Consider the following 25,828-nt stretch of genomic DNA (forward strand, 5'->3'; position numbering starts at 1 on the left):
ATCCGCACACTTGGTTCAGACAGACCAGTGTTCCAAAAGGGAAGTCAGTGTTCCAAAAGGGAAGTCCGGAGCAAGATGGGAGCTGGGGGCCGGCCTCTAAGTCTCAGGAAGAGGCTTGGGGCTCAGGCGGATGGGCGTGGGGGCAGGGCGTGGAGACTGCAGGGTCTGCCAGGGGTCTTGGAGAAGGGGATCCTTCCCGGTGGGGCTAGCAGGGAACCTGCCGGGTGGCCAGAACCTGGGGCCAAGTTGGGCAGGTCTTCCCTGGAGTGGCTGGTGCCCAGGGATGGGGTCTGGGGCAAGGACGGGCACTCACCAGTGTTGTAAAAGGGAAGTCTGGAGCAAGATGGGAGCTGGGGGCTGGCCTCTAAGTCTCAGGAAGAGGTTTGGGGCTCAGGCGGATGGGCGTGGGGGCAGGGCGTGGAGACTGCAGGGTCTGCCAGGGGTCTTGAGAAGGGGATCCTTCCCGGTGGGGCTAGCAGGGAACCTGCCCCGTGGCCAGAACCTGGGGCCAAGTTGGGCAGGTCTTCCCTGGAGTGGCTGGTGCCCAGGGATGGGGTCTGGGGCAAGGAAGGGTACTCACCAGTGTTCCAAAAGGGAAGTCCGGAGCAAGATGGGAGCTGGGGGCCGGCCTCTAAGTCTCAGGAAGAGGCTTGGGGCTCAGGCGGATGGGCGTGGGGGCAGGGCGTGGAGACTGCAGGGTCTGCCAGGGGTCTTGGAGAAGGGGATCCTTCCCGGTGGGGCTAGCAGGGAACCTGCCGGGTGGCCAGAACCTGGGGCCGAGTTGGGCAGGTCTTCCCTGGAGTGGCTGGTGCCCGGGGATGGGGTCTGGGGCAAGGACGGGCACTCACCCCAGAATTTTTAATTTTATAATTAGTTCATTAACAAGTATTGATAGTATGCATACTATCAATGGTTGGGGTGTGTGTGTGTGTGCTTTTTCACTTGTTTCCCTGGTGTTATATTATCATTTTATTCTGTATCCCAAAATATCAGCACAAGTAAGAACTTGTGTTTTAACCTGGAGCTTCAATCTAGATTAGGTTGGCCGATGGGCATGTCTATGGAGGTTTGTCTTCTTAGTTCATATGAAAGGACCCAGACCACTGTGGACAGTTCAGAGGCTGGGCCCTGCACTGTATAAGAATAGAGAAAGGAAGATGAGCATAAGCAAGTAAGCGAGAATGTCTTGTATTCTTTCTTTGCTCTTGACTATGGATGTGATGGCATTAACTGCTCAAGTTACTGCCTTGACTTTCCCCAAATGATGTAACTTTTAATTGAAAGCTGAAAAAGAAAAAAAAAAACAAATTTCCCCCTCTAAAAGAGAAAAGAAAAAGAAATTTGTATTTTTCTGCAGTTTCAATTCATTTGCATATTTTTGTATTGCTTGGTGAAAATAGGGCTTCATGTATTCTAGCCAAGTGTCCTGTTGCTGGGCTACATCTTTATTTTTCTTTGTCTCTTTTTAATAGTAAGGTGGGGTACCCACACCCCGAAAGGTCACAGTGGTGGTTTTAATGAGAATGGCCCCATAGGCTCATACATTTGAATGCTTGGACCTCAGTCGCTGGAACTGTTTGGGAAGAATTAGCAGGTGTACTAATGGGGGTGGGCTTTGAGGTTTCAAAAGCCTTTAGCATTCCTAGTTAGCTTTCTCTCTGTCTCCTGCCTGAGGAATTTTCTGGTCCTAAAAACCATCAACCAATTGAAGCTTGTGTAAATGTGATCCAAGGAGAGGGACAGGTTCCATCCCAAGCAAGCAGATGGACTTGTCAGCATTGTCCATGTAGTCTGACATTAGAGTCATGAAGAATATAGGAGCAAAAGGGGATGTGGAGTCTTGTCTCTGTTCTTAAGGAAGTAATGCTGCTGAGGCCAGACGTGTGGGAGGGGTGTCCCTGCATTGAGGCCCAGAAAGGCCATTCATTGTATGAAGCTGTGAAAGTGAAGTCCGGATTGCCTTGGAGAACCCAAGATGTTGGAGATGCCTGAACTGTGGGATATCTGCCAAGGAGAGCCATAGACAGTGGAACCAGTAGAAGAGAGATGTGTTTCTGTCAGCAAAGCTAGAAGAGTGGGGCCATCTAAGCCTTTTGATAGCAGATGTGGAGGTAACCCTGTTGGATTTCAATCTTGCTTTGGTCCAGCATTTTCTCACTATGCCCCGATTCCTACTTTTTGAAATAGAAATGTATATACTGAGCCATTATATGTTGAAAGTATACAATTTGCCATTTTGATTATGTAGGGGGTTACAATTAAGAGATTGCCTTGAATTTCAGAAGAGACTTTGTGCTTCGAAACTGTGTTGAGACTGTGGTAGTCTATGGGAACTTTTGAAGTTGGAATGTATTGTACATTATGGTATGGTTACAAGTCTATGGGAGCTAGGAAGTGGAATGTGGAGGTTTAAATGAAAATAGCCCCATAAGCTCCTATGTTTGAATTATTGGTCCTCAATTGGTGGGACTCTTTGGGAAGAACTAGGAGGTGTAGCTTTGTTGAAGGAGGTATGTCACTGGGGCGGGCAGATTTTGTAGTTTCAAAAGCCCATTCCATTTCAACATCTCTCTCTTTCTGCCTCCTACATTTGTATAAGGATGTAAGCTCTCAGCAATTGCTCCAATGCCATGCCTGTCTGACTGCTACCTGCAATGATGGCTGTGCACTCAACCTCTGAAACTGTAATCCCCAATAAACTAAGACAGTCACTGTACTCCCTTAAAATGAGTTACAATAGCAGTTTGATGGTGGTTGCATCATTTTCCGCTAAGCAAAAAGGAAACAGTATTCTAAATATCTTTAGCTCTAGTACTATGACATAGTCAATGTTTTTCTTAAACTTCAGACTGTGCTGACCTTCATTTACAAAGTTGACAATATTGATTTCTCACTACCAAATGACAGGCTAAATTACTTAGTTTTTGTTACATTTGAATTGATGATTGTATTCTGGCTTTTATGTCCTATAAAATTTAAGCTGTGTATTCACTGGTGTTTATTGTTCTACAGGAGGCCAATGTTGTAATGACCTTGCTCACTTATCCCAGGAAACTAGACTTAACAGTGCAGGAGGATTTTAGTGCTTTTCTGCTACAACAGACATTAAGCTGCTGTTGTCAGATATTGTTTAGAGCTCTTTAGACATCAAGAGACATTTTTATTTATGAATATACAAAAGAAAATTCTGTCCCAGTCACTGTTTTTTACCACATGAGGATGGCATTATTTACTAAAGAGAAAATACGAATTTTGGTAATGCCTGTCAATGTTTACATTGTAATCTATTTCTTTTCTATTTGGGGTGACAGAGAAGTCTTAAAGGAGGTTGGACTGTTGAATAAGAGGGGGTGACAAAATGTATGTAACAAGAAAGTAGAAGGGGGCTCTTATTTGGGGGAAGGATCAGAATGGCAAATAGGAGCTAAGTACAATGATATATATATGTACAAACTGTGACAATTAAATCCCATTCTTTGTATGCTAACCCAAACAAACAAAAAAAGACAAAATAGGGTGATGGTTTAGTGCTGTATGAGCAGCATTTTACAACTGGCTTGGTGTATTTAAGTCAATCATGTTTAATTAATAAATATGTGATTTTTGCAGTTTTATACAACAGATCATGGGTTTTACAGGAACTGATATGCTTAAGATGTGATATGTTTTAGTGATTTGATTTTGTTTTTGTGTCTATGCCTGCAGGTGAACACACAAACTTAGTTTTTTCAATAACGTGTACAAAGATTTTATTTTTAATGATGTGTTTGTGTGTGATAGTGCATGAAAGTGCAGATGCCTGTGGAGGCCGTAAGAGTGCATACAATATTCTGGAGCTGGAGTTACAGGCAAGTGTGTGCCATCAGTGGGGATGCTGGGAAGTGAACTTGGGCCCTCTGCAAGAGCAGTATATGATTTTAACTACTGAGCCATGGCTCCAGCTTCCAGTCAAGCATAATTTAACGATTTTGGGAAGGTATAACCAAACATTTAGTTACTTACTGAATATTTATTACCAAATATTTATTTACTGAAATAAATGTATAATTATAGCCTGCCTTCCTTAGTTTAAAATGAACATAAGCCACCTATACACATTAAAATGTACTTAGGTAAAGTGCTTAGTGATTGTGATTTTAAGTACCACAAACGATATTAAAATGCTCTCTTCAATGAAATCTTTACCTGTTCATAAGTTACCTGTTTCATGTTACTTTTCTTATTTAAAAGAAAGGTATCACACTTATCCAGGAGTCGGCCACTGGCTTTTCTGCTCATTCTAAATGTTTCCATTTGTTTCTAGCCAGTGTTCTCATTTTCTGACTATTACAGTTTACTCAACCAACCTTTCTTTCATGTGTCTTTTGATGATTGAAATGCTTTGCATTAGCAAAATTTACTTGTGAATGAATAATGTAACAGTTAAAAACTAATAAGTTTTATCATGTTCAATAATGTTGATTAAAGACTGATGTGGTGTTGCACTCAGGAGGCTGAAGCAGGAGGATCACTGTGTGTTCCGGCAAGTACGGTGTACGTTATAAGACATCTCAAACACACATTCAGAGAGAGAGAGAGAGAGACAGACAGAGACACAGAAAGAGAAACAGAGACAGAAAAAATTGTTTTAAAGCTACTTAATTTTAATACTCCACAAGAAAAAAAATTAAAAGACTTGAAGTTCTGGGCATGGTAGCATATGACTTTTATCCCAGCAGTGGGAAGATAGAGAGGCAGGCAGATCTCTGTAATTCAAGGCCAGCTTGGTATATATAGCAACTTACAGGACAGTCAAGCCTATATAGCAAGACCCTGTGGTGATATTGTGTTCCCCAATATAGCGTGCATCCTAATAAATTTATCTGGGGTCAGAGAACAGAACAGCCACTAGACAGACATTGAGGCCAGAAAACAGTGGTACTCACACCTTTAATCCTAGCATTCCAGAGGCAGAAATCCATCTGGATCTCTGTGAGTTCAAGGCCACATTGGAAACAGCCAAGCATAATGACTCACGCCTTTAGAAAGCAGAAAGGTATTTAGGGGTTGAGGACCAGGAACTAGAGTCTGGTTAAGCTTTTAGGCTTTGAGCAGCAGTTTAGCTGAGACCCATTAGATGAGGACACAGAGGCTTCCAGTCTGAGGAAACAGGATCAGCTGAGGATTTGGCAAGGTGAGGTAGCTGTGGCTTGTTCTGCTTCTCTGATCTTCCAGCATTCACCCCAATAACTGGCTTCAGGTTTGTTTGTTTGTTTGTTTGTTTGTTTGGTTGGTTGGTTGGTTGGTTTTTTGAGACAAGGTTTCTCTGTGTAGTTTTGCGCCTTTCCTGGAAGTCGCTTTGTAGACCAGGCTAGCCTCGAACTCACAGAGATCTGCCTGTCCCTGCCTCCCAAGTGCTGGGATTAAACAGGTTTGTTTTATTAATAAGACCTTTTAAGATTCTTGCTACACCCTGTCTCAAAAAAAAAGTTGAAATATACCAATGCAGAATCATTAATGCATTTTTTATTTTACGGATCAATTGTAGAACAATATATTGAGATGTTGCCATCAGTATGAACGAACAATGGTGTGCCAGACCCCACTGACTAACGCAGGCAGACGGAAGCTGAGGCAAAGAGTGAAAACTATAGATATATAGGTCTCAGGCAGGTGAGACTCTGCTGACGATTACTGCTGACCTAGAACATGTATTTTCTGGAAGTGCTGAGGTAGAAACTGTTTAGTCTGCTCTAATGGAATGATAAGGTGTTCATCATTCCAGAAACTACTTTTGCTGTGACTTAGTGCTAAAAAGGTGGCTTTTGTGTCTGCTGAAACATCTCTGTTAACTGAATTTTCATACGTAAATGAGAAATGCAATTAAGAAAGAAGGGGTCAATTTATTTTAAGTAAATTTACCATTAGTTATCAATGGGTACAATTTCAAACATTTATAAATCTTGCATTTTTGTAAAAAAATTAATGTTATCTTAAAATTATTGAACAGAGATTTGCACAATTATTTACAATTAGCGCAACCTGGCTTTGTAGAAATATATCGAAGTTTAAAAGTATCACTGCCAGAATAATTTCACAGTTCCTTTCTATATTTATGCCACTTAAGTGACAGCCATATCAGTAAAACCGAGAAGATTCAATAATTAGGAACAGCACAATCAGAGCAGTAATTATCATCTACCATAATATCAAATAAACCTTTTTCTATTAATATATCAATATTTTCCATTCTGAACTGATAAAACAAAATAATTAGGAAGCATTATTTTCATACTACATTATTTCTTTACTATAAAACAAATATGTTTTAAAAAGTGATGTTAAGAAGCTAAATTAGTGAGTTATAACAAATAATTCAAAATATTTGCAAAGTTACTGGTTTCACTGTGAGGCATTTGCAATGATAATTTTTTGCCAGTTATGGCATTAAATAGAGATGATTTTCTATCATACCAGAAAAGAAGAACATCTTATTAACAGGTAATAACATTTGAAGGAGATTATTGGCTTTATTCACACATTTTTTTCTCCTTGGCTTTTTAATTGACGACAATTACTCAACAGCATCTCAAAGATGGAAAACATCAACCCAAAGGAACAACTGTGTTTGGAGCAGGACTGATATTTGAGAACAGTATTTATTGTTATATGCCACAGTTGTTTCTCCTTCCAGCTGAGCTAATTCAGTGGTAGAGTATAAGAAATAGAGTGGAAATCACAATATAGTACATTTATTTTATTGACATTGAATATATACTTAAATTTCAAATGTTGGATTTTATAAGAAAAATTTTCTCCTGGTAAATAATATGCATAACCGTTGCCCAAAAATGTATACAGCTTGTTCTCCCCCAAAATTTATATACATAGTAGTCCACTTAAGACCAGCCCTGTTATAACTTACTGAATATAATGTGCTCTTAATTTATAAATGGGCTACCCTCAGTATATAAAATATATAGGCATGTATGTTATACGTACAGAATAAAAAATATAAAAAGGAGAAATAAAAAACAGAAAAAGAAGTGTTCTATCTTGTAAGATCTAGACAGAAAGCCATCATAATTAGTGAGACAGTGTAAAACACCTGAAAAATTTTCAATTTTGGCAACCACTGTTCAGAAAATGTCCAAGTTATCAGAACAGCAATTCATTATGTGATAATTCTTTAGACGTTTCCATTGAAATATTCAGTGATGTTGTGGTCTTCTCATAGGTAGAAAAGAAGACATTTGATCTGTTAAAAGCAAACAAGCCAAAAGCCACTCATTTTGAAGCGTTAATAGCAAACCCTTCTTCACATGTGTAGTGAAGAGAATCAAATCCAGGCTCACTAGCATCTGAATACACTGGATGACACAGTCCAGTGGACAGGACACAAACTCATCCTAGACCTTAGAGGGCAAAGGATTACAACAATGGAGGGGTCAGCCCCAAAGGAAACTGGCCCAACCTGAACTGTCTGCCAATGGGAAACAACAACACTAAATGTTTCTGGAGCATTCTTTCTGGTGCATTTTCTTTATTTCAGGCCATAGATCTACTTGGAGGATCATGCAGCAGGTGGTTTATGAAAAAATTAGAGTCTATGAATAGTATCATTACATTATGAGACAGAATTGTCAGGTTTTCTTATCACATATAAAGCTTGCATCTTGGGAATCCATGAGGTGGTATTAGTTATGGGATACCTAAATGGGGACAAAAACCATAACAGTCAATAAGGCATATATGCATTTCAGGAGTTAAAACAATAAAGGCTATTCAATTATTTGAGCTACTAATTCCATACTTCTATGTAACAAATTCCATTATTTCTCTATGATGCCTAATAGTTACAGAGCAACAAAAGTCACTAGGCCAACTCCAAAGTTAGCAACTATTACCACGATAGATAACTATTTGGCAAGGCAAACAATTGCTACTCTAATTGAATCTCAGTAGATGTCACCAAAAAGCAGGCCTAAAGATGGTGACCACACATATTTCAGAAGCCTACTATTTTTGATATTTAATGTATAGTTTAACTTAAAGACACACTACAAGTCTCACTTTCCTTGGAGTTTGGGACTTTTCATGCTATCATAGTATCAAAAGAAACAAAACCCAACAAAATCAATGAAGGTTTTCAGCTATGATTTTTTTCCTTATCTTTTCTAGGTCATATAGCAAAAATACTCAAGATAATGAAAAAAGGAATGGAACATTTTCTAAAACAGTACTTAGCTTTGCAAAATTAAATTAAAGTTTTCATGGCAATGTTTCGAGTCTTCTGGCAAACATCTCAGAAACAGAAAGAGAACAAAATGTCTGCTAATTCTGTTACATGGTTTTGTAGACAGAGCCTTTAGCATATTAGCATCAATACCAAAAATAAGGTATTGTTAGTACAGAAGTAGGTGATTTGAAAAAATTTATCCTGTGTATGCTTGAATATGAGGAATACAGAAAAATCTTGTACAATCTAATTTTAAATTCTCATGCAAATAACTCAGTTTCTCATTACTTAAAATATAATCTAATGTTCTGGTGATAAAACAAATTTGTTTCATGCTTATATATGACATTCAACTAATGATATCAACTTAAAGATATGCTTGGCACTTTCCATAAGCAAATGTTTCTTCAAAAGAATGTAGTTTAAATTTTATATCTTAAACCAAGGTCAGGCATCTCCATATTGAATACAAGAATTAAACTAGCTTTTCCTCTAAATATAAATATTGAAAAATAGAAGCATGTTACAAAATAACTAATTTCCATTTTAGATAAAAATCTGAAGAAAAATTAAAGAGTTGCCAGAAGTAGCTTCTAAATGGCAATTATGTTTAAATTAATACTAGTGGTGCAATGCATTTCATAACACCCTGAACCATTACTTTTGTAAGAATAGTCAGTAGAAGCTAATGTACAAAGAATACTATACCATTTTATTCCAACCCTAATTTATTTAACTAATAATTGAAAAGATTTCACAAAATGTATTTTTTAACTAAAGTAAAGAACTGAATATCTTTCCCAGTTTTAGGGTTTTACAGAATTCAGCTAACAATGTGACCAAAATTCTTGCAAGAATGGATCTACTTACACATACTGAGAACATTTTCAGAAGTCTCAAAAAAATCACGAACATTTTAAAACCAAGATGGTTAATGTTAACATTTACAATTTAACTTTCATCAGTCATTCTGAAATTCCTTTCAGTTAAAAATTAACATTTCTACTTTTTGCTTTTGATTATTATTGCAGCTGACAGCATCATATAGACCTTCAAAGAAATCATCAGATAAGACTTTTGAAAATGTTTAAACAAAGTCATAGTCCTTAATTCTAACTGTCCCCAAAGATGAACTGATATAACTAATTAGGCCTTTAATTGATTTCTGGATTTTTAAACATAGGAAGAAGAAAACAAACACTAAAAATCTCTCGGCTGAGTTACACATAAACACATGAAAGCTAACTAATAAAAGTTGTCTAATTGAAAGAGTAACTAACCTGAGATGTACCTTGCTCCGATTAACATTACCATGCTACTCACTATAAAAAAGCCCAAAGGCAGACTACAGAAGATACTAGGGTCACCTGTGGTCATCCAAGGAGAAGGGAATTCCAGTCAAGCAAACCAAAAGAGAGACACATAATTACAATATTTATGTTAAGAATCACATGATAGCAAAACAAGTTATAAAAATAGCATATTCATAAAAGCTGGCAAAGAGTTATTACTTTAAATCAAAAGTATAATCAATATCAAGGCTTATGAAAGTTAATGAACAATACAGATAGCATGCCACAAGTAGCCAAGAACATAACACATATAGCCAACGTCAGCTTTCCACGGGCAAAGGCAAAGAGAGCTTTTTGGGAGGCTGTGGGTTTGTGCTTTCTACATTATTCTCCCAGGGACAGAAAATGAGCAGTGCAATTCACCCAAGAGTATATTAGAAAGGTTTTATTAGTCTACTTTATATGAGCTTAAAACTCTTTTTATGTATAATTTTTACTGAATTTGTTCTTGGACAATCCCATACATATATGAAGTACCCTCTCTAATCTCCCCGTTACCCTTATTACCACTCCCATATCTCTGTAAGTACTTTCCCATACTCAGGTCTTTTTTGGTTTAAACACTGACTGATCTTGTGTTAAACTAGATTTTGGTGTATAATGAAATCAATCTGGAAGTACTGCTGAAACTAAATGGTATAATAAAACTAAATTTTATTAGTGGAGAACATGAGTACTTTTGTGGTCTGAGTTCTCTTGAAATCCTTTCTTTTGAAGCATATGCATTACATGTAGCATTTACTTAAATTGAAAAACTATGTACCCACGAGCTGGCACAATGGCTCAGTGGGCCAAAGTGCCTTCTGTGCAAAGCTGGCAGTCCCAGTTGGGTTCCTAGTACCCTTTAAAGGTAGAAGGATGAAAAGCAAGCCCACAAATCTGTCCTCTGACCTATACACACACGTGTGCATGGGCACACACACTCCTCTACACAAAATGTAGCTCAACTATTTAGCATATTCTGGGTTGTTAAAGATTAAACCTAGGGCTTTTGAGCTACACTTCCAGACCCTAGAATATAAGGTAATGGCCCAGAGTTCTGAAAATCCACTATAATACAGGGCATCATTCAAATATGCCAGATAAGGATTCTCCTGAGCATATTGTATGCTATGTAGTCTGAAGATTGTTGTCTCTATTTTGGAAGAGGATTTTCTCCCACTCATCATGGATTTCTTTTCCCTTAGAAACTGGATTTTCAGTAGAGTTCAATAAGCCATTTGCCTTTTTCTGTCACTGTTTGTTACTTTTTCAAGTGAGAAATAAATCTTTTTATTTCCGTATTTGTAGAGACCATATTTTAGTTTGATTTTAGAAAGGAAAACGTCTGGTTCTCTTAAAGAAAGCCATCAGCTGTAACTTCCAATCACTGATTTTTCTGATGTCCCCACAGTGAGTTCTGGTGTGAAAAGATCTGAGGATTGTGGCTAGGGGATACTTGCCTAACATTCACAAAGCTCAAAAAGTTCGATCTCCAACACCACAAAAATGAGGTGGTAGAGATGGAGGCATAACTTCTAGAAGTTCATGGTCATCCTTTACCACACAGTGAATTTTAGGTTAACCTGAACTACCTGAGACGCTGTTTCAAAAATAAGAACAAAAGAAAAAACAACAAAAAGATCTCTTGAGCTATCAGTTTAGGTGGTACCCACTTGATGAAGCTATTTCTTTTCCAGGGGATGGTCACACATATATGTTACATAAGTATTCATATATTTATATACAATAAATTCATATTTTATGCATTTATAGCTGTGTAATATATTTAAACCAATTTGAACTATTTTCAAAGTGTTTGGTGTGTTGTAAATCCAAAGCCAAGTCATTATAATAGGCTTTCTCTAAAAACCCCTCAAAATCCTGAGCTGGGCATGGTGGCTCATATCTATAATCCCAGCAGTCTGAAAGCTGAGGCTTGAGGTTTGAGTCCACAGCAAGATAAACTGCTGGGTGTGGTGGTGCATATCTTTAATCCCAGCACTTGGAGAAAGAGGCAGGCAGATCTCTGTCAGTTTGAGGCCAGCCTGGTCTATGTATCATTATTATTATTTAAAAATTTAAAAATAAAGCTGGGCAGTGGTGGCACATGCCTTTAATCTCAGCACTTGGGAGGCCGAGGCAGGCAGACCTCTATGAATTCTAAACTAGCCTGGTCTACAGAGCGAGTTCCAGGACAGGCTCCAAGCTACACAGAGAAACCCTGTCTCAAAAAACAAAACAAAAAAAATTAAAAAAAAACCTTTCTCTCTTAATGTCATCTATAATATTAGTATATTGATATATGTGATTATATTATTAATATTATTAGCTATATAAGTAATCATATTTAATATATTTTAAAATTGTTTATAATGCATTCAAACACATTTATAAACAAAATAATATGGTTGCTTCAACAATGACAACTCTTTTGGAAATTAAGTGATATAATATCTTTCTCAAAAATTAAACTAAATAGAATAAGTTTCAAAGTAACAATTCTAGTATCTTTTTGGTTTTATTAGGTTAGGGCTCTATCTGTACTACCATTATCATACAACTTACACAGAGTATAAGCTGCCATTATATAATTTATATTGTTTAAAGGAATACATTTAGCAAAATCTTAAATATTATCCTGAGTTAATTATACAGCTTAGAGACTACCCCTAGACACTGTACAGTTCAATGACTTCATGAAATTATTGAAATATTTTTAATCATTGGTGTAACTGTAACAAATATAAAATTAAGAGCAGGATCTGCTGGTGCAGACCTTAATCCTGGCTACCTGGGAATCTGGGTCAGGACAATCAGTAAGTTCAAGGACTGGCTGAACTGCAGCGTGAGTTCAAGGGCATCCTGAGCAATTAAATGAAGTCCTATCTCAAGATATAAAGTAAAACAATGGCTAGACACAATGAAACCCATTACTCTGTAAGAGAATTTTTAAAAAATGAATAAAAAATATATAAAAAGAAAAAAAGGAGAGCTGAGATATAGCACTTGCCTAATGCATATGCCCTTGGTTCAGTCTTTAGTACTGAAAAAACAGTAAAACTCAACAAATGAAATTACCTTTACTATTGATGCTGGCAGCGGAAAATAAAGAGATGTAAAATTTTAAAGCTGGGCATAATGGCATCTATCTGTAATCCCAGCAGACGTGGAGACAACAAGATCACAAACTCAAGCTTTTACACAGCAAGTTCAGAGCCAGCTCAGGCTAGATGAGACCACATACAAAAAAGGGAAGAAAAATGAAACTAAAACAAGAAAAAAAGACAAATTCAATTTTCGTTTTCTTTTTACCATTTTTTTCAAGTATTGAAAATTCATTGACAACAAGAAACTTAAATGGAAAATGATCAGTTGGGCTTGTGCAAATGTTGAAGTGAGCATTATATCTTCAACAGAAAGTAAAGAGAAATATGTATATAAGGTGTGGGGGAGGAGAGAGGAAGCCAGGATGGTTGTATCATTAACAAAAATTCACCTAGTCCAAAAAAATCACGTAACTAACTTGGCATAGTACTGATTTAGGGGAATAAGCGAAGAAATCAGAGTCCACATTTGTTATGTCTCACATAGTGCTAAAGAGTAGTAAGTATGACTGAGAAATGTAATTGTCAAGGGTCTCAAAACTGCAGTCTTAGCAAAAATAAGTTAATCCACCGTCTTAGAAGGCTGATCCTGGGGTATGCATAAGACTTAACAAATATTTTTTTTAAAATAGAAAGAAAAAAAGCCCAGTCTCAAAACCAAAAGCATATTAAATTTACTTAGTCAGAAAAGGGAACAATTTTAATAAGGATCACGAAGGGCTAAAAATACAGACCACAGTGAATTACAAGTGTCTCCTAAAAGCCACATGCATTAAAAATGATTCTATAGTACTTCATTGATAGACTCTTTCCCAGTAAAGTGTGCCATTCATTCTACTCCACATCTTGGAAAAGGACTATAATACTGTGTCATCAAAGGCAGCCCACACCTATTTCAACCTGAATACTTTACTAAACCTGAAGACTTTCCTGCCTAAGTGATCTGAAAAATAAAACTGTCCTTTATTTTCTGCTAATAGCATTTCTCAATTATAAAACTTCCAACTTACTATATTTAGTTTACTTCCTCCTCTCTAATTTCATAGGAATTCACACTTCAAAATGGTTTACTCAACCTGAACACTTTCCATGAAGTGCCTAGAAGTTAATACACTTCTCGATTGCTTCAGGGGATAAAGAAAGCCTCCCAAAAAGATAGATATGATCAGGGAGAGGGGAAATAAAAGAGTCTAGTTGATTTTTTTCATAAGAAAGGAATCAGAAATAATAATTTTACTTTTGGAAAATTCAGTTATTCATTGACATGCCAGGACTGAATCAAAGAGGAATAATATGGCAGGCTACAGTGAAGGTATGAATATTAACCTATAATTTCCATTTTATGTTTAAAACTCTAAAGCGTTTTCCAAATGTGAAAAACATCAGATGCAGGATAATCCTTTTCTTCAGAGCATCCTGGCTTAGTATAAACAGCCATACACTTAAATAAACTATTTAACACACTAAGAAAAATGTCAATAATAAAATAAAGAAGTGTCAATGACAGACAATAAAAAACCACTTATTTTACCACTTTCTGGAGACTGAGTTGTAACCCAACCAATTGACTTCATCACAGCTTTCTTCCATGTGGAGTAACGGATTTCACTTTCTAGAATTGAAATAAGGAAAAACGTGTGAGATGTAGTTTGTTGAGGTGGTCAAAACAGCACACAAATTGGTTACACAGCAGTCCTAATAGCTCACACTGAACCAAAGTGAGTCCTTCCTGGACCACAGATTTGGCAGGACACGCTTGTTGGTGTCTGGCAGTGAGTGGAGGAGATACTTAGAAGCTGGAGGAAAGATTTATGATGGAAATTTAGCGTGAGGCTAAGGGAGATTGGGAGACAGCTATCTGCTCTGAAGACAGGACTATTAACAAGACAGTGGTGGTGATTTCAGAAGGAAAATCCTATTGGATTTGTTTTCTATTCTTTGGGGGGGGGAGAGTTGATATGGAGAGAGAAGTGAAGTGCAACATGGACAAAACAGAATTGATTTTGGTCCAGTTGAGGGAATTAGCAAATACTGATTGCTCACAAGACTCAAATCATAACTGTCCCATCTCTAGCATCTTAAAAGTAGGATTTCTAATGTGAAAATCTGTAATATAAAAAGTACACAAAAATGAACAACGATGTTGCTTTCCTGCACAGGACTAGTTAACAGAGTATATCTCCCTTCCTTTCTCACTTGGTTTAGTTTAGTTGTTTTTTTTTTCTTTTCCCTGGGACAATGTTTCACCATGTTGTCCTGGCTGTCCTGAAACTCACTCTGTAGACCAGGCTGGCCTGGAACTCACAAGAGATCTGCCTGCTTCTACCTCCAGAGTGCTGGGATTAAAGGTGAGTGCCACCACATCTGGCTTTCCTGTCATGCTTAAACAAACAGACAAAAACATCAAACAAACCCTGAAAACCTAAAAGCTGTAACTGACAGCTTAGGTTTCTCTCTTGTTTGTTTTGTTGTTGGTTTTGGTTTTGTAATTGAAGTGGGAGTGTTATTCTCCTAAATAATACAGATGGGACCTATTTCCCCTTATTTATTCTTGCTCAGCAAAACCCAATATGCTTAGCAGCCAAATTATTTTACTCCATAACTTGTAAACAAATCAAAGGGTAAAAGTTTCCCCACATGAAGGCCATTGTCAATGTATTCCATTAAAAGTTTTATTTTTTATTTGCATTCTTCTACATACCAACATCCAGTCAGACCTGCACTATTTGTTGAAGATGCTTTCTTTCCATTGTATACTTTTGGCTTCTTTGTCAAAAATCAGGCGTCCATAGATGTGTAGATTTATGTCTGGGCCTTCAATTCCATTCCAATGATTAACCTGTCTGTTTTTATGCCAAAACACCATGTGGATTTTATAGTGCTGTACTATGGCTTGAAAGTGGGGATGGTGATACCTCCAGAAGTCCTTTTTTTGTACAGGACTGTTTTAACTATCCTGGGTTTTTTATTTTTCCATATGAAGTCAGGTATTGTCGTTTCAAGGTCTGTAAAGAATTGTGATGGAATTCTGACAGGACTGCATGGAATCTGTAGATTGATTTGGGTAAGATGGCCATTTTTACTATGTTAACCCTACCAACACATGAGCATGAGAGATCTTTCTGTCTTCTGATATCTTCTCCAATTTATTTCTTCAAAGATTTAAAGTTCTTGTCATACAGACTTTTCACTTGCTTGGTTAGAATTACCCCAAGGTATTTTATATTATCTGTGGCTATTGTGAAGGGTGTTGTTTCCCCGATTTCTTTCTCAGCCCATTTGTCATTTGTGTAAAAGAGGGCTACTGATTTTTTGAGCTAATCTTATATCCAGCCACTTTGCTGAAGGTGTTTAACAGCTGTAGGAGTTCCTTGGTAGAATTTTGGGGATCACTTATGTGTACTATCATATCATCTGTGACTAGTGATACTTTGACTTCTTCCTTCCCAATTTGTATCCCCCTGATATCATTTAGTTTTCTTATGGATCTAGCTAGAACTTCAAGTACTCTGTTGAATAAGTATGGGGAGAGTGGACAGCCTTGTCTTATTCCTGATTTTAGTGGAATCGCTTTGAGTTTCTCTCCATTTAATTTGATGTTGGCTGTTGGCTTGCTGTAAATTGCCTTTATTATGTTTAGGTATGTCCCTTGTATCCCTGATCTCTCCAAGACTTTTATCATGAAAAGAGGGTGTCAGATTTTGTCAAAGTCTTTTTCAACATCCATTGAGATGATCATGCACTTTTTTTCTTTCAGATTGTTTACATAATGAATTACATTGTCATATTTTCTAATGTTGAACCAGCCCCGCATCTCTGGGATGAAGCCTATATGATCATGGTGGATGATCATTTTGATGTGTTCTTGGATTTGGTTTGTGAGTATTTTGTTTTATTTTATTTTGGTTTTTTGAGACAGGGTTTCTCTGTGTAGTTTTGGTGCCTTTCTTGGATCTCGCTCTGTAGACCAGGCTGGCCTCGAACTCACAGAGATCCGCCTGCCTCTGCCTCCCGAGTGCTGGGATTAAAAGCATGTGCAACCACCGCCCGGCCCTAAGTATTTTATTAAGTATTTTTGCATCAATGTTCATGAAGGAAATTGGTGTTTAATTCTCTTTCTTTGTTGAACCTTTGTGTGATTTGGGTATCAGTATGACTGTGGCCTCATAAAATGAATTTGGCAATGTTCCTTCTGTTTCTAAGTTGTGGAATAATTTGAGGAATATTGGTATTAGCTCTTCTTGGGAAATCCTGCAGAAGAGGGAAACCTACATTCTGAGGAAGGATTGTAGGAGCCAGAGGGGTCAAGACACCAAAGGAACATAGCCCACAGAATCAACTAACCAGGGCTCATAGGGGCTCACAGAGACTCGACCGACAATCAGGGAGCCTGTATGGGTCTGACCTACATCCTCTGCATAGATTTTATGATTATGTAGCTTGGTATTCCTGTGGGACTCCTAACAGTGGGAGCAGGGAGTGTCTCTGACTCTTTTGTCTGCTCTTGGGACCGTTTTCCTCCTACTGGGTTGCCTCATCCTGCCTTAATATGAGGGAATGTGCCCAGTTTTATTATGACTTGACATGCCATGTTTGGTTGATATCCTTGGGAGGCCTGCTCTTTTCTGAAGGGAAAGGAGGAACAGTGGATCTGGGACAGAAGGGAGGTCGGGGGAGGACTTGGAAGAGAAGAGGGAGGGGAAACAGTGGTAGGAATATAATACATGAGAGAAGAATAACTTTTTAAAAAGTATTATCCTTCTTTAACTATACCTTCAGCGTTGATCTGAGGTTCAAACCGCTCCATTGTGACAGCAGACAAATCGTCAGGTTCAAGACTCCAAACACCAACACCCTCTGCAGCTCCAGCCGCCATGGCAGCCCCTAGAGCAGTTGTTTCAGGCATGGATGGCTTCACTGAGAGGAGAAATTCCGTCAAGAATTTTGTAGTTATATATGCCTGAAGGATCAGTTCTTCCCAACATGACTACTTCTGGGGTTTAAAGGAGTGAAGGATTACTAACCTACTGGAATATACAGAATGTCTGCTTGTAGCTGCATAAGAATCTTATTGCTGGTCATTCCTCCATCTACCTGCAAATGACTGAGTGGGATTCCACAGTCGCGGTTCATGGCATCCAAAATCTTAAATAAACCAATGCAATTAGCATGATGAGACCACTTCACAGTAACATGTCTAAAAATGGCAGCCCTTCATACACAAACCTGGAAGTATTTCTCAAAGCCCACAAGAATGAAATTGAGACACCGTATTCTGCTCTTCCAAGCCCTCCTTGATCTGGCTGCAACCAACCTTTTCTGGCATCATACTTCTTTACTTACTCTGCTGTTCAGCAAGCTAAGCACTCTATTTTGCATCTTCATTTCCTGGATTGATGCCTCCATTTGTGTTCTTTCCCTTTGCCCAATATGTACTACCCTACTGCCTAGTCTTCTCTCCAACATCAAATACCCAGTGGTTGGTGATGAAGGTATTTACAAGATAATGATACTCGGGAGGCAGAGCCAGGTGTATCTGTGTGAGTTCGAGGCCAGCCTGGTCTACAGCATGAGATCCAGGACAGGCACCAAAACCACACAGAGAAACCCTGGCTCGAAAAACCAAAAAAAAAAAAAAAAAACCAAAAGCTGATGATAGTTGGCAGGGGAGAGAGGGCACACTTGTATTTAGAGTAGTGTTTATATAAGCTTCATTTTTCAATTGGAAACATTTAAAGTACTTAATAAATTTCAGGCATAAATATATAATTAATATTTAATGTATTTAATGTAAGGGTGATAAAATGGATCAAGTATAAGAAAAATAGGCCCATATTCATTACCTCTCGGGTTTGGAAACAAACAGCTTCTAATGCAGCAAAAGCAATATGACATTTATTGGTGAACTGAGTGAGTCCACAGATGATCCTAAAAATACACACAAAAGATTTTCAGACTAGAATGATATAAGTAAATCAATGATTATTCTTCCCTCCCCAACCTCTGGCTTGTCCAGTCTTTTTGTCCTTTCTCTTTCAATGGTCCCTCACTCTTTGGGAGGGGGTGGAGCTATCCCATTTATAACTGAGCACTTTACTGACACTTTCTTCTGCACTCTGGCCAGTTGTGAGTCTCTGTACTAACCACCTTCTCTCTGGTGAGGACTGAGAGCTGCACTAATCTATGGGCAGAGAGAGACCTACCTAAATGAGTGCTCGGCCACTGAGCCACAGCCCAGCCCTGCGATTAAGCCATTGATCTTATGTCTCAAATATGTAAAGAGTGAATTCAATAGACAGAAATGTAGGCAGGAAAGAAAATTGGATATATTCACTGAGTAGTTCAGAATGTCTTTATAGGTCATAACCCTATATCCACAGGAAATATCTGTGATCTAACAGAACAGATGATATTAACATAAAATCAAATCTCATTCATTGAGATGGTAGTGCTTTAAGGGTCTACAATGTACAGGTAAAAATAGACAGAAAATAATTAATCAGTTACTAACTAATTTAGTAAATAATCAAGACCCCCCAACACATATTGTCAACTCTATTCCTCTTTCATTATTGTTCTTAATTTTTACTAGCATATATTAAACCTAATGAGATTCATTATGACATTTTCATACATCTACATAATGCTTTTTGAACATACACATTATTCTCTCACTCCTAATAATCCCCTTTCTCTTCTCAACTAGCCTGCCTTCTACTTTCATGTCTTTTATTATCATTTACTTTTCAATTAATATATAATAACTGTATATTTTAATGAAGTGTTTGGTGTCTGGAGACAGGTATATAATGTGCGATGGGCATGTCTATCACTCCATGCATTCATCTCACATTTGTAATAGGAACATTCAATATCCTCTTTTCTAGCTGTTTTAAAATATGTAGTAAATTACTTGTGACTATGAAAGTACTTACCCTCTTGCACTGGGCTCCCAATAAGGTGCATATAACCCTGAAAATGCTGGGACAAAGTAGCAGCCATAAGAAGTACCTACTTCTTTAGCAAGTTTTTCTAGGATTAAAAAAAGAAAAGCAAAAAGAAAAGCAAATCAGTATCTCACTTTGTTAAATAAACATATACACTTTCAAATTTAGATCAGAATTTTCCATTTCTAGTTCGTTAGTAGTAAAGTGTTACTAATTACAAGAGAATGTTAAGAGCACTAAGAACACTTCCCCCACATTGAATGCAATGCCCTCACAAAAAACTGAACTCAAGAAACTGGCTTCATTTCCTTTGGGTGTTTTAGTTCATTTCCATGTGTATGTTTGCTGTATTGTGTACATGGTGAGGGTGTGCGTGCATGTAAAGGCCAGAGGTCAACCTTAGTTGCTGTAACTTGGGAGATGTCCATCTTGTTCATTAAGACAATGTTTCTCACCGGCCCAGAACGTGCCACAAAGGCTAGCCAGCCCCAAAGAGCCACCTGTCTCCAACTTTCTGGCTTGGGATTAGATGTGGAAGTCAGCAAGCTTGTTTTTTTTTTTTTTTCAAATGTAGATTCTGGGGACCAAACTCAGACCCTTGTTCTTGCACTGCAAACACTTTACCTCCTGAACCATCTCCCCAGCCCCATTTCCATGACTTTGAAGTTTCTTGACTAGGAGATGAGGTGGCTTCTCCTCCACCTAACCAGAAATGCATTTCTGATTGTCTTACCTTCAGGCAAAGTTAAACAAGTAGATGAAACTGGGAATGGCTGAGTTCTAATTACCCATAGACTGAATACAGCCATACTAATACTAATTTATAGGTACCAGTGTTTTAATACTCACACTAATCCAGAAGTTAGAGCTCTTTCTCATCAGAAAAATGTAATTACACGGCTCTACCTGCAGATCCACCTGGCATTCTTTGGTGTTCAATTTCATGCATGGGTAATTTTTATGTCCCATCTTACCACTTTATTAATATCCACCACAAATTACATCAATTTATTGTGTAATAAATCTCCATCAAATAGTCTTTTCTGGATAAATCAAATTTACATAAAGGGTTTTACATAATAAATAGATCAAGTTAGGGGCAAAGTAGGTATTTACAGACTGCAGGGACAAAATAGTAACCTTTTCCATTCTTTAGAATGTTTCCTTTGAAACTCAGTCTTGCTATGTGGCTGGGACTGCCCTGTAACTTGCTGTGTAGACCAGGGTGGCCTGGAACTCATACAGATCCTAACTCTGTCTTCTGAGTATTGGGATGAAAGGCACGCACCACAATGGCTGGCTTTCTTTAGACACTTTAACTCTTTACAAGAACATACTCACCAATTTCCTCTGAGGACTTAATAATTCCCAGGTTGTCTCTTAGCCAGCGGATTACAGCACCAGCTATAGCTACGGAGCCCTAAGGGAAAGAAGAAATCCAAGCTAGAGTATGTGCTGCCATGAGAAAGGGCATTCTCTAGGTATGATACCTCTAAGTGGAGAACAGTCAAACAATTCCATTTTCACATCCCTACAAATATGAAAACCTATGACTTCCAATATAAACAGTTTTACCTAGACTATGAGACAGGGAAAAAATGGACTCTTGTAGCACACCCTTGAACCCATCCACCTTTTGAGCACTTTGATCTTTGTATAATTTGATGAGCTACTGAGGCATAGTGTCACCTATTAAAAAAAATCTTACATCATCCACAGAGCTACTGCAATGAGACACACTAAAAATTTAAGTATGATATATATATATATAAATAAGCACAGAAAAAAATCAAACGAAAATCTAGCAAAGACATAGGTGATTATTCTTTAAAATAAAATCAATCACATTGTCACATGGATAAGGCGCTGGATTGGATCTCTAGTATCCCTCCCACACCCAGTCAATCTCCAGGGGATTGGGAGGGAGAAATAAGGAGGAAAACATAATTGTAGTCAGATGTGAGTCGAGTTTTAGTACTTAATTGCTATGTGATCTCAGATAAATTATATAGGCTTTCTGAGGTCCATGTTTTTACCTACAGAATGATGGTAACTATTACAATACTTATCTAAACAAACTACCATGCCTCTTACTATGAGCATACATGTCAAGTTCCTTTCTAACCATGAACACTAGCTTCCTTAATCTTTAATTGTCAGTAGCATAAATGACCAAGATCAGTAAATTCACAGAGAAGGGAAGTAAGTTAATAGGTGCTTAGGTCTAAATGAGGCAGGGTGGGATGGTTGGGGGTAGAGCTGTAACGGGGTTTTTCTTTAGGGTTATAAAATATCCTGGAGTTGTTGTGCTGTTGTTTGCAAAAATGTACGACTATACTAGAGACCATAGATCTGTACACATGATAAAGGTAAATTTGGGGCTAGAATTGTAGCTTGTTGGTAGAGTAATTTGCCTAGCATACACAAGGCCCTATTTTCCATTCCCAGAATCAGAAAAAAAAATGAAAAGGTAGAAAATAATTTAAAAAAAAGATGTTTTGGTGCTTGGACTTAATAAAGCAGTTATAAAAACATATTAGGCCAGGGGTGTGGCTGAGAGATTGTCTAACATGTCTAAGGTCCTGGGTTCAACCTCAAATTCTACAAAAACACAGACAAACAAACAATCAGATCCTAAAGGCAGAAAATATATCAAAAACAATATTTAAGGATCTGATTTATTGCTCTGTAATTTCAGCAATAAAATTATTTCTGTTGAGTCATTCCACACCAAATATCAGATGATATTAAGTGTAAGAACCTGTCACCAGGTCAGCTAAATGAATTTCAAATTGTCTTTCTGGCCATCATGTTGCATATTGATAATTACAGTACTTGGGGAATGGAGAGAGGATGATCAGTAGTTCAAGGCCATCCTGGGCCACTTAGTGAGTTAGAGACCAGCTTGAGCTCCATTAGATCCTTCCTTAAATTAAAAAAAAAAGCTGGAGAGATGGTTCAGAGGTTGAGTACTGGCTGTTATTCCAGAGAACCCAGGTTCACTTCCCAGCCACCAGATGACAGCTCACAACCATCTGCACTCACTCCTGTCTCAGATGACCCCATGCCCTCTTCTGGCTCCCTTGGGCACTGTAGAAAAGTATGAAGGCAAAATACCCATATACATAAAATAAAAATAATGGTTAAAAAAAACAAACAAAACAACCAACCAACCAACCAACCAACCAAATGTCCCTTCTGGATGTCAATTGCCAAAATGCAAATGATTCAGAGAATATACTGATATACTGTACCAGTTTCTATGAGAAGTCACTATATGTCTTCACAAAGAATAACACACTGTTTTTCTTTATACAGTAACTTTATATGCAAAATTATTAAATAATAAAATAAATAAAAATAAAATCAAAATTAAAGTATATTTAACACAACATATTAATGTAAATTTTAAATATGTAATAAATATTAAAATCACTGAGTTCTTTGTACTGAGTTTAATATCTAAAATACCTTTTAAAATTATTATTATGATGATTATGATTATTAATGTGTGTATGTGTGTGTGTGTGTGTGTGTGTGTGTGTGTGTGTGTGTGTGTGTTTTCACATGCCCTGCTATAGTGTGCATGTGGAGGAACCACTTTCTGGAGTCACAGATGGTTCAGCCGGGAAAGGATCTTGCCACCAAGCCTGTTAGCCAGAGCTCCATCCCTGTGACTCACATGGCAGGAGGCGAGAATTGACCTCCACGCGCCATGCCATGCATCTCCTCTATAAACACTTGGAAGAAACAGGAAAAAGGAAGCAGCTGGGCATGGCGGCACCCAGAGGCTAACCTGGGGTACACAAGAGCTCGCTGAAAAACGAAAGTGACAACAGACAGCAAGAGCAGCTAAAGGAGCACTGCACAGAAGGAAAGGAAACCAAGGTTTTGACTGCAAGGTAACAACTACAGAGCATTGTTTCAATGAAAGCCAATGCTTTAAAAATTACAAAGCCACGGGGCCCACAAGATGACTCAGTAAGTAAAGGCACTGACTACCAAGCCGGAGCCCCCCCCGAGAATCTCCATACTGGAGAAAACTGACTCCTCAAAATTCTCCTCTGATTTCCACACCTGCACTGTGACATGTGTGCTCACAGCCACTCAATAAATAAAGATTTGCTTTTCAGGAGATAAGGACTGTTTTGTTCTAATTGAAGAAATAAAGAACAACAAAAGTAGCTAAAATGTGCATCTGAAACAAGAATGTAATTTTGGTATCTTGATCTAATATAGAGTATGGTTTAGACTTTAAAGAAATTAATAAAATGGCATAAACCTCTTAAATTTGAAAAGACAAGCACGTAAGGGGTTGGAGAGATGGTTGGTGGGTAAGAGCATTTACTGCTCTTCCATTCCCAGCACTCATATCAGGGGCCTCACAACTCCCTGCAACTCCAGCTCCAAGGGATCTGACCCCTCTTCTGGCCCCTTGGAGCACCTGCAGACACTTACACAGACAAACACACATGCACATAAATAAAAAGAAATGAATTTATTAAAATGAATCTAAAAAAGACATGTGGTTTTCTGAATTCAGGGGCAGGAGACAAAATAGAATATAGCATAATGTTTTGAAGCTGGACAGGAAAAGGAGTACAGAAGAAACCACAAGTGTCTATTCAAGTCACCACAAATTGTATCCTAAATACAAAGATGCAACTTTTCAATGTCTCGCCTACAAAGAGGAATGAACCCTTGTTCTAAGTCTTAATTCATTGGTAAAGGTGCATGTAAGCATATAAGCATCAACAGTTGCACTCTATGGAAGACTCAATAGAAAACTGAGACGGTATTTAAAAAAAATCAAATGATAATACAAGATGAATGTATTATTTACACTAGGCTGGGATTGCTGGCTAGTGATCCCTACAAAACCACTTGTCTCTTCCAAGTACAAATCATAATGCCCAACTGTTTTTCAGAGGGGTTCTGAGGATCGAACTCAAGTCCTCATGCTTATAAAGAAAGCACCTTTACAATTGAGCTACCCTACTCCCTCCAAGAATGTACATTATTAAAGTCCATAGAATGTTTATTAATGGCAAATATTCATATTCTTAATTGATATAGTTTTCATAATTCCTAATGTTCCCACTCTTTTATGATTCCCTGGTACAATGGAACCAATGACTTGCTGCTCATCAAAGGTGGAAGGATTATTCAAAAACATGGGTGTGATTACGTGTCAGAAAACCACTGCTCTGTCTTGCTGGGCACTCTCCTGCCCCTGTATTCTCTGAGGAAGACAAAGGCCAAGTTGAGAAGCCCCATGTGGCAAGGAACTACAAGAGGCCTCTAGACGCTGCTGAGAGTGGTCTCCAGCTGATAGCTAAGAAGAAACTGAAGCCCTCTGTAGGAGAAGGAACTAGATTCTGGCAAAAGCCTTTATCAGGCTGAAAGCAGATGGCATGCCAGATAAGCCCTGAGCCTCAGTCCACACTTAACTAGAGCCTTTTGAGATGCTAGAGTACCCAGAACTGACAGGCAATTAATGGGTGTTATTGTAAGTCACTCAACCTTGTGGTCATATTGCTATATATCAAATAACTGGCTAATACAGAGGCTTCCACCGAAAATGTACAATCTTGCACAAGAAAGATGAAAATCTCAAAAATAGTATTAACACGGTAATCATAAATCACACCAATGTAGAGGTAGACAAAGAGACCATTTAGGAAGCTAGTAGAAGAAGATAAAGAAGCTCCTAATGCTTATATTTAAAAGGAGAAAAATATGGCTTAATACAGGCTTTAATCTTGTTCATATTTTTGCAGGCCGTTAGAATAGAGGGATATGCAAAACAGTCTGGCCTCTGAAAGTCCATGATGGGGGTCAGCAAGTACTCCCACTAACTAGCTGTCCTCAGACCTCACACACATGCCATGCCATGTTCACTGCACATGCACACGTGTACACACACACACACACACACACACACACACACACACACACACACACACTTTTTAAAAAGCCTATGTCCTAATAATAAAATACAGAACATGGAAGTCTCAAGCCGTAAGTAAGGTCAAGTTCGTGACCATATTACAGGCCCCCAAAAAGGAGGTTTGTTTTGTGAAACAATACCTAGAAAAAGAAGCGGAACAAGGAAAAGGAAAGCCTGGCTTCAGGAAGACAGTATCCTACTGACCAATGACAGAGGGAAGACAGAAGCACGGACGTGCCCTCCTTTGGTCTACTTTCTTCCACCATGGAGAAACA

The 25,828-nt window shown here is 38.1% G+C and overlaps 1 protein-coding gene across 5 annotated transcripts in view; it reads right to left on the minus strand.

Annotated features, from left to right (window-relative positions):
* Positions 1 to 5,862: 5,862 nt before the first annotated feature.
* The window catches only part of Gk (glycerol kinase), a 78,751-nt gene continuing 58,785 nt past the window's right edge, over positions 5,863 to 25,828 (minus strand). For 4 of the 5 annotated variants that reach the window (XM_052732375.1, XM_052732365.1, XM_052732398.1 and 1 more), the window contains 8 exons: positions 20,945 to 21,023; positions 19,592 to 19,688; positions 18,500 to 18,584; positions 17,681 to 17,801; positions 17,430 to 17,573; positions 14,188 to 14,268; positions 9,499 to 9,585; positions 5,863 to 7,691 (listed from right to left, as the gene is read on the minus strand). In XM_052732375.1, coding sequence (XP_052588335.1) covers positions 7,681 to 7,691; positions 9,499 to 9,585; positions 14,188 to 14,268; positions 17,430 to 17,573; positions 17,681 to 17,801; positions 18,500 to 18,584; positions 19,592 to 19,688; positions 20,945 to 21,023 — 705 coding nt within the window. In that variant the 3' untranslated portion in view covers positions 5,863 to 7,680. The remainder of the gene's footprint in view (positions 7,692 to 9,498; positions 9,586 to 14,187; positions 14,269 to 17,429; positions 17,574 to 17,680; positions 17,802 to 18,499; positions 18,585 to 19,591; positions 19,689 to 20,944; positions 21,024 to 25,828) is intronic. The other variant, XM_052732391.1, reaches the window with a different exon arrangement.

Source organism: Peromyscus californicus, unplaced genomic scaffold (genome assembly GCF_007827085.1).
Source record: "Peromyscus californicus insignis strain IS unplaced genomic scaffold, ASM782708v3 Scaffold_10__1_contigs__length_136768540, whole genome shotgun sequence".
NCBI lineage: Eukaryota > Metazoa > Chordata > Mammalia > Rodentia > Cricetidae > Peromyscus > Peromyscus californicus.